General features: G+C 48.4%; 1 protein-coding gene across 1 annotated transcript in view; it reads right to left on the minus strand.

Moving 5' to 3' along the window:
• Positions 1 to 3,240: 3,240 nt before the first annotated feature.
• LOC107114020 (protein bicaudal D homolog 2-like) overlaps positions 3,241 to 9,530 on the minus strand; it is a 30,310-nt gene continuing 24,020 nt past the window's right edge. The window contains exons 6-9 of the mRNA XM_015415444.1: positions 7,728 to 8,495; positions 7,014 to 7,165; positions 3,603 to 3,804; positions 3,241 to 3,417 (exon numbers count right to left, since the gene is read on the minus strand). Coding sequence (XP_015270930.1) covers positions 3,241 to 3,417; positions 3,603 to 3,804; positions 7,014 to 7,165; positions 7,728 to 8,495 — 1,299 coding nt within the window. The remainder of the gene's footprint in view (positions 3,418 to 3,602; positions 3,805 to 7,013; positions 7,166 to 7,727; positions 8,496 to 9,530) is intronic.

Here is a 9,530-nt window from a genome sequence, read left to right on the forward strand (position 1 = left end):
TCTCTCAATAGTTCATATCCTCTGGTGACGTCTCACAATTATCAAAGAAGATTTTCAATAATCATAACAGCTGTAATGTATAGTAGAACCTATACATAGTAGAACCTGCAGGTTCTACTATACATTACAACTGTTATGATTATTGAAAATCTTCTTTGATAATTGTGAGACGTCACCAGAGGATATGAACTATTGAGAGACAGCTTTTTGTCCCACATCTTTGTTCAGAAGAAGATCGTCCTTCGAAACGGCAAGACATTCCGGAGATCACCATCAATATATATTTTTCTATGATTATGTATATTTTTTTTGTTCACTTTTTTATGATTCTTTAAAGACATATATTAAGCGTCACTTTTTCACAGTTTTTCCTGTTCTCCGTAGTACCTGCTGGCAGGGATGCTAACCTCCAGGTGGGGCCTGGGGGTCTCCTGAATTGAAATTTTTAATTATTTTTTATTTTCTTAAATTTCTACCCTGCCCTCCCGGTCGAGGCCGGCTCAGGGTGGCTTACATAAAATCAGCATATGTTTACAGTAAAACCATTCAACAATTAAAACAATGTTAAAACTAGCTAACGAGAACACAGTAGGTGCTAGTATTGTTGTTGCTGGATCGACAATGGCTACTATATTAGTTCTTTTCTTCCCACAGCCGGCTCTTAGGTCTACTTCCGATGTCTTTCTTTTTTAATACAGGATATCAACAGACAATAAAAATACTGATACAGTAACAGCAGAGCGAGGAAGTTGACTTTCCAAACAGTACCTTGTTGACAAACAACATAACAACAATAGCTGTATCAGACTTATAGATAACATCAAAATTAAAGGTTATATAACAGCAACCGGCAATTTTAACCTAATGAAACATGTATAGTGACAAGGCATTTGTCCAAGGGTTACATGGCCTGTCTTTCGGGCGGTTGGCACAGGCTGAGGGTATAAATTCCAGGGCTTCTTATCCTTCAACAAATAGTTGTTAATGAAGTTGATTGGTGGCGGCGACGGCGGCTCTGAAAGCCTGGAGGAAGATCTCCGTTTCACAGGCCCTTGATCTCTTCCGGGAGCTAATTCCACCAGGATGGAGCCACCACCGAAAAAGCCCTGGTCCTGCTTGTGACTAGCCTGGCCTCCTTGAGACTCCGGAGGGCCAGCCGGTTCCGGGCCCCAGATTGCAGTGCTCTCTGGGGTACATGTGGGGAAAGCTCTTCTCCAGCCTACAGAGATCAGTTCCGCTGGAGAACATGGGACGGTTTCGGGGGCGGACTCTCCGGGGTTGTGCCCCACTGAGGTTCCTGTCCACCCCAAGCTGCACACTCCCAAACCTCCAGGCGTTTCCCAACCTGGAGCTGGCGACCCTGTCTCCGACACAGCTAGCACAAATGCAGCAGGGATTCACTCACTCACAGCATTGAAGCCTTTATACAGCACTGGATGGATTTTGACTTCCGTCCTGGGAAGAGAGCGCGTTTTCGAGCCCTTGCAGGAGTATCTTTGGAAAAATACACGGGCGGCAAAAAAAAAAAAAAGGATCGGAGTTCTGTGGTCTCCACCGAAGGCCATCCAGATGCCAAGGTAGAATCGTGCAAAAGCCTCGCGCCGGGACCGAGTCGTCTCATGACCCTGTCTCCGACACAGCTAGCACAAATGCAGCAGGGATTCACTCACTCACAGCATTGAAGCCTTTATACAGCACTGGATGGATTTTGACTTCCGTCCTGGGAAGAGAGCGCGTTTTCGAGCCCTTGCAGGAGTATCTTTGGAAAAATACACGGGCGGCAGTGCGCCCTCTAAGCCGGGTTAGTGTGAGCTAGCTCACAGTTCTTTAGCCCCCGGCTCACACATTTTTGCCTTCGCTCAGGAAGGAGGGCTCCAGAGCAAACTGACTGATGCAGTACCCAAATCGCTCGCTCACAACCAGTGTTCCTTCTAAGCTGAATCAGTGTGAGCTAGCTCACAGTTCTTTAGCCTCCGGCTCCCACATTTTTGCCTTCGTTCAGGAAGGAGGGCTCCAGAGCCGACTAATTTATGCAGGAGCCAAATTGCTGCAACGCAGAGCCTTTATGCTAGCCAGATTTAATGTTTTTCCCTCATCTTCGGTTTCAGGTAGATATAGAGGTATCCCGAAATGTGACAGAATCTGTAACTGCTCATCTAGAGAACCCGATTTTTGTTGTTGTTCAGTCGCACAGTCGAGTCCGACTCTTCGCGACCCCATGGACCAGATCACGCCAGAGAACCCGATACCTTAGATCATATCCTATTACGCTACCCCCTTCATTCACATCTCCGATTACTTTTGATGAAGCCCTTACTGTCTGGGACTAACTCTGACAACACAACGAGGTACCTTCTGGCAGGTAAGTCACCAGAAGTTACTGCACAGATCGCTGAATTCTTGTCCAAGATTTTGGCAGCAAGGAGCCATTTTTAATACTGATGTATTTTAAGATTTGCAGGTGTAATGCTATCTTATTGATGAAGCTTTATTTTATTGTTTATATGCCAATAAAGATGCTGTATTGTATAGTAGCCAAATTGCTCACTCATAACTTTAATGCCGGTAACTCACCAAGTAGAATTTTTGCTCACGAGACTCCACAGCTTAGAGGAGGCATTGATAGGTGATTTGCAGGAAGGGCTCCAGGCAATGGAGCTGCCTCTGTCACACAAAGCCACCTAAGTCTTCCCTCTCGTTCTCCAGTCCTGCTTTGTGGCCGCCCCCCTCCTGCCTCACCCTTTTATTCTGCTAATAAAATCAAGTCACCATTGCTTTGGTAGCAACTGTAGGCGACGACACACTGATTGGCAGAATAGGAGGGCTTGCAAACACAAGAATTGGGTGTGCAAATTCGCTTGTTATTTTATTAACTTCAATTTATACTTCATAAGAACATAAGAGAAGCCAGCGTTGGATCAGGCCAAAGGCCCATCCAGTCCAACACTCTGTGTCACACAGTGGCCAAAAACAACAGGTGCCCTCAGGAGGTCCAGCAGTGGGGCCAGGACACCAGAAGCCCTCCGACTGTTGCCCCCCCACCCAAGCACCAAGAATACAGAGCATCCCTTGCCCCAGCCTGTGAGTTCCTCTCTATCCCTTGTAGCTAATAGCCACTGAGGGACCTCTGCTCCAGATGTTTATCCAACTCCCTCTTGAAGCCGTCCATGCTTGTTGCCGCCGCCACCTCCTGTGGCGGTGAATCCCAAGGTAGTTTACGTCACTCTCCTGTCCTCCATTTTATCTCTGATACAACCCAGTGAGGCAGGTTTGGTTGAGAGTGCACGCCTGGCCCAAGGTCAGCTTTGTGACCGGACTCCCCTGGAACCCAAAGGCTTTGGCTTCCCGGAAGCTGTCACCGCAAGGGCTCCTTTGGCGCTGGCTCTGGTTCACAAGAGCACTGGAGTGGATGCAACACTACAATTGGCTCCCACACAGAGGAAGAGGGGGAAATACCTGCGTGGGCCAGAACGCCACAGGCTGTCCTGGGCCCCCTGGCAGCAGGCCGAAGATCACTCCTGCAGCTCTTACCCTCCCCTCCCCTCCCCCATCCATCCATCCATCCATCCATGAGAGTCCCATGCGGCCCCTCCTGTCCTCACCACAGTGCTCTTGGCCGCTCTGAGGGGTCTGCGCCTGACCCCCGGCACCTCCGCCGGGCTCTCCAGGGACTCCAAGCGCTGGGTGAGCGCCAGCTTCTGCTGGATGGCCATTCGCAGCAGGGAGCTCAGTGTCTTCTTCTCGTCCTCGGCTGCCGCCAGCTGCCGCTGCATCTCATCCAGCTGGCTCACGTACTGGTCACACCTGGGAAGACGGAGGGGGTTGAGAGGCCAGTCAAGAGGAGCACCCCCAAAAAGTGACAATCCAAGGGACGTCAGGCTGGCCTTGGTCATTTCGGCTGTCTTCGGTGCCACACCAAAGACAGGGAACGTTTCTGTGACGGCCTCCTTAATGGGGGGACTGTTTCTCCTTTAAACCACACACTGTTCACATAAATTTAGTAGATTACTGCTGCCACCAGGAATTAAAAATTCCAAATTTCTCTATTATGGTAGAATTACCATGTGTCTGGGCATTTCAGAGGACTACGTGGCCCTGAGGAAGGACTGTTCTGACTGCTGGGATAAGTTTAAACAAATAGTAATTTATTTATCAAAGAACAAAATAGGTTTCTGGGTATTTTTGAACTGTTTTTGAAGAAAGGAACTTATAAATATAACTGATAAAACTGGGCGTCACACACTAGTCTCTCAAAACGCCAAAACTCAACTCTGACAGCCTTAGCCACACAGGCTAACCTCTGCCTCTCTTAGCCACACAGGCTAGCCATACAGGATAGACTCAAACCGCTTCTTCTGCCATACAGGCTAAACTCAAAAACTCTCCAAAAACACACAGAACCCGCTCAGAGACACCCCTCCTCCCACACTCTCAGTCCTCAGCTCATCACATCACACTCATCTCCCTCTATCACTCTCCTTACATTACTGCAGTCAAACTAAACATTTACAGAAACACACACACCAAAATATGAAATCATTACAGTTTCACTAGACACTGAACTCTGCTTCCTTTCCAGCTATATCCGAAGAAGTGTAAACACAAAGAAATTACGGCAGTCAAACAATTCCAAAAATTGTCAATAACAATTTCAAACATCAATAAATAATTATAATTAAAGAATAATTCATTTATAAACCAATAAGTAAATCACTTATACAATTTCCAGCTCTTAAGCCAAATTATTCATACAATGCACAATTCATAATCAGGGCATAAATAAGTCCTGTATGCGGCTCACGAAGTCCAGAATGCAAGGGTGGAAACTAGTTAGAGGATCAAAAATACTGATTTTACTGACCAAAATTTAAAAAAAAAAACCTGACCAAGTACTGACAAATTACTGAACAATTTAATGTCAGCCTATTGATAAGCTAGCGTTTTAAAGGTAAAACTAGGACTTAATTAAAAATAATTATCTGGCTTCCACCATCCCCATAGCCAGCCCCATAGTCAGATATGATCCAGATAAAAGGATTGCACATCTTTTTATTGATTTTTTTAAAATGAAGATAGGACAATGTTTTCATTATTGTTAAAAATGTAAGGCAAAAAAATATTCCTTTAAAAAAAAATCACATACTGCAGATAATAAAACAGCAAAAACATATTAAAAACCACAGATAAAGTAATAGTTATGACAGACAACAAAACATAATTATTGTAAGGTAAGACATCTTTGCTTTTACTTTGTCTTTGGTTTTTTGATGAAAAAAGAAGTTATTAAAGAACTGTTTCGTTTCTCAACAGTTTTGTCCACTGCATCCTCAAGCATTTTTTTTTCTTGTCCTCTTCTTCCATTGCTTTCTCAAACTCCTTCTACCATGTTGAATCCCACAATACCCACCGCCTCTGCTTTCATTGTCTCATGTTTTAAGAGGTTAATTATGTCTCTATACTTTGTGGAAGATTTCGCCAAATCACTTTTACTCTTAGGAACAAAGTCCTTCAAGTACTTTATAACTGAACTGAAAACAATCTGTCTTCTCACTGGGAAAACATCATGTTTCCCCAAAAATGCAGTAATGAAAAGGAAAAAACACAAACTGCATTCACAAAAATCAAAGAAATACTGACTTTACTGGCCAGTTTTTTAAAAAAACTGACAAATCACTGACCAAGACGGAAAAACTGAGTTTTACTGATTTTACTGACCATTTTCCATCCCTGAAAATGCTCCAAAGTGCTCCGTCCCTCTTAATGAGCGATATGCTTCACAGTGTAAAGGGGGGGAACAAGCTTCCAGAAGATATCTACTCCAACAGTTCCAAAAGAGGAACACTTGAGCGGTTCCAAAAGAGGAACTACAGGATTGCCGGCTTCCTCAACATGTGCCACGTTTCACCAAGCTGCTGGTTCCAATTTGATAAAGCCATATTGCTTAGGATTTGGAAACTGTACAAATGGTTGGCTTATTTGTTTATAAATGAATCATTCTTTAATCATCATCATTTCTTGATAAATGAATCATTCTTTAATCATCATCATTTCTTGATTCTTGAAACTTCTATTTACACCATGCACTTAATTCCTTTGTGTTTGCCTCTGAAAGAAAGAAACTGGTTGAGATTTTAGAAATGGATGGAAAATTATCCCGGGAAACTATCTAAATAAATACAGACTATGAAAAGAATTGCTACAACATTAAATGACCAACTGGGATAGGTGTGTAAGAACCTGATTGTATTTTAGTATGTTAAATCAAAACTGAAACAAGAGTATATGCTCCATTGATGTTCTTTTGTTTTTCTGTTATATGTTACTTTTCTTTTCTGTAGTTGTCTGTCCTTACTTTTGCTGAAGCTAATAAAAAAATTCTATTAAAAAAATAAATTAAAAAAAATTCTTTGTGTTTACATATATACTGTGTGTCTCACTATTATATTGCATCTGAAGAAGTGAGCGGTGACCAGTGCTCCCTCTAAGCTGAGTTAGTGTGAGCTAGCTCACAGTTTTTTAGCGGCCGGCTCACACATTTTTGTCTTAGCTCGGTAAAGATGGCTCCAGAGCAACCTAATTTATGCAGCAGCCAAATCACTCGCCCACAACTTTAATGCCAGGAGCTCACAAAGCAGGATGTTTGCTCACAAGAATCCACAGCTTAGAGGGAACATTGGCGGTGACTCATGAAAGTTCCTACCCTGCCACAAATAGTGTTAGTCTTTAAGGTACTGCTGGACTCTTGCTCTTTTGTGCTGCTACACACAGACTAACACGGCTACCCATCTTGATCTATCTCCATAGCCCTTATTGCACAAGCAGCCTTTAAATGTCTGGGGGGGAAACAGGGTCGACTCCCACCAGATTCTTCACCCGATCTCACCCACTCTCCTTATTACTGCCCTGCCCCTTTTATGGCATCGGTAGCATAACGCAGGTGTCCCACCCGGGGTGACTTCACACCCTGACCCCAGGGTAAGCCTGCCTCCCTCTTCCCTCCCCAAGCTTCTAACCTGCTGGCAAACATGGCGCGCAGGGAGCAGAAGGTCGCCGCGTCCTCCTTCAGGGCTTTGAGCTCGTGCCGCAGCTTGGCCATCGTCTCGGACACGAGCAGCTTCTCGCCGTCGTACTGGCTTTTGAGGTTGGAGAGGGCCGCCTCTGCCGTCTGCAGGGAGAAAGGCAGCGGGGGGTTGGAAGGAGGCCGGGCAACAGGCCCGTAGCCAAAATTTTGGGGCTTGCAGGGCAATTTTTTTTCCTGGTGGGGCTGAGGTTCTCAGCGCAGAAAGAAAAGCCATAGAAAGCTGTTCACCAGGATAGACCTCTAAACTGCAAGCTGTCCACCAGTTTAGATGACAGTTCTCAGCGGCTGCAAGTTAATCACAATTCTGAGAACCACAGTTCTCAGAATACGCCACAATTCTGAGAACAAGCCAGCAGGTGGGGGTGATGACTTCTACAGTTGAGAAAGCTAACACTTAGGCAGAAAAAGTCTTTCAAAGGAGACCAGTTTCTTGACGAAGTTAGAAGGGATCATAGAGGTCACCTACTCCAACCCCCTTGCAGAACTGCCCCCTATACCGACATTTGCTGTCACAACAGCAAAAACAGAGATCAACTCCCAAACCCGGCCACAGGTTTGCATCTCTCCCACCGGGGAGCGGAACCGCACATGGCTACCTCCACCGAGCGCCACTTCCTTCTTTAGCCGGGCTTCCCCTGGCCCTTACCTGCTTGTTAGCCTTCAGCACTGTGCGCAGGGTGGCAATCTGCTCCCGCTTGGTGCTCAGCAGGGACTTCAGCTTCAGCACTTCCTCCACCAGCACCTCCTTGTCCCGCTCCAGTTCCGCGCCGTGCCCCGAGGGGCTCTGCCGGTGCGCCAGGGACAGCGCCACCTGCAGGTGCCCCAGCTGCTCCTGTAGGACGCCCAGCAGGCTGGCCAGGTTGAGGGGCTCCAGGCCGCAGGGCGAGCTGTGGCCGCTGCCGGGGGACCGGTCCCCGCCGCCCCCCACCTCCCGCTCCGTCACCGGCAACTTCCTGGAAGATCGCCTCCGGCACAGGCTCTGGGCGCCGCGGCCCTCCCGGTAGTAATCCAACACCACCCGCTGCGGGGTGATGCTGTGGCAGGTGCAGACGTGATGGTAGAGCCCGGCCAGCTCCTCCGAGAAGCCCAGGAGCTCCTCCTGGGCCTGAGCCAGGCGCGACTGACACTCCAGGGCGACCCTCCGGGCGACCCGCAAGTCGGCTTCCAGCTGCGCGGCCGCCTCCTTCTCCCTCTGGGCGGCCAGCTGGGCCTTCTCCACCGCCTCGCGGCAGGCCTCCCTCTCCTGGAGCGACAGGCCGGCTCTTTCTCGGTGCGGGCCGGCCTCCGGGGCCTGACAGTGCTGCGCGTCGTGGCTGTTGCGCAGCTGCTGCTGAGCCAGGGCCTCCTTGGTGGTGGTGAGCTGCGTCTTCAGCTCCTGCAAGTCGGAGGCCAGGGAGGTCTTCTCGTTTTCTGCCTGGGAAGCCCGAAGACCGGGGGGAGAAGAGGGGTAATTTTCAAAATACACGGGGAAAGAGGACCGAGAGACAATCAGCCGGACACTGGGACGGCAGCTGTTACCAATCCAGCATTATTTTAATCTGCAAAGCCAACTGGATCTTCAGCGGCCTATCAGAAGCTGCGCACGGCAAGCGCCCCACCCACCTTCCAGAAACACTTGGTGCCACTGGCAACTGACACCTCTCTTGGTGCCCACTTCGGTGCCCGTGGGCACCACGTTGGGGACCCCTGTGCTGGCGGAAAGGGGCAGCCAGGCCAGGGACTGCCAGAGTCCATTATCGGCATGCACGCTGACGGTGACTTCCCAAGCTCCCCAGACAGGAAGCTTCCCACCAAACCCAGAAGACTATTAAAAACAGAAGCAGAAGGGATATTCTAGTTGGCAGCGGAGGGGGGCGGTGAGAGGGATATGCCTTTCCAGCCTTCCAAACTTGCTTCCGTGACAACATGGGCCTAGCAGGAGGCCAAGCTAATCTTCCGTGCCGCCTGGCAGCCTCGGGGTGGGGAAGGCAGCGCAGGACCAGAGGAGAGCCCTGACAGCTGGCAGGATGTACGGCTGCTCAGAGTAACTTTTAGTGGCTTCCTGCTGTGAGCCCAGTGGGCAACTGAGACACGCCCAGCTCTAACCGAATGCGCCCACGACAAGGCCAACGTCTCTGGCATTCCGGCACCTGGTAGCAGGGTACCCAAAGGAGGAGCAGCCTGAATGTAGAAAGGTCCCCTCTTAGAGAGACCTGTAAGTCAACCCTACATGGCTTGGGACCTGGGGTGCCTGAAGGACGGCTTTCTCCCACACTTTCCTGCAGAGGTCATTTCGTAGAAAAAGAGGTGCAGGAACTCATTAGCATAACTTATTTGCATATGCCACACCCCCTGACATCACCGGAAGTGTGTCAGAAGGCAACACCCACCGCTCAGGCTCCACTGGACTGTTTTGGATTGCTAGCTATTGGGGGGGGGGGGGGGGATGCAGATCTGCCCTCGCAGAGGA

This window comes from Gekko japonicus, unplaced genomic scaffold (genome assembly GCF_001447785.1).
Source record: "Gekko japonicus isolate JY-2015 unplaced genomic scaffold, Gekko_japonicus_V1.1 scaffold2015, whole genome shotgun sequence".
In the NCBI taxonomy this organism is placed as follows: domain Eukaryota; kingdom Metazoa; phylum Chordata; class Lepidosauria; order Squamata; family Gekkonidae; genus Gekko; species Gekko japonicus.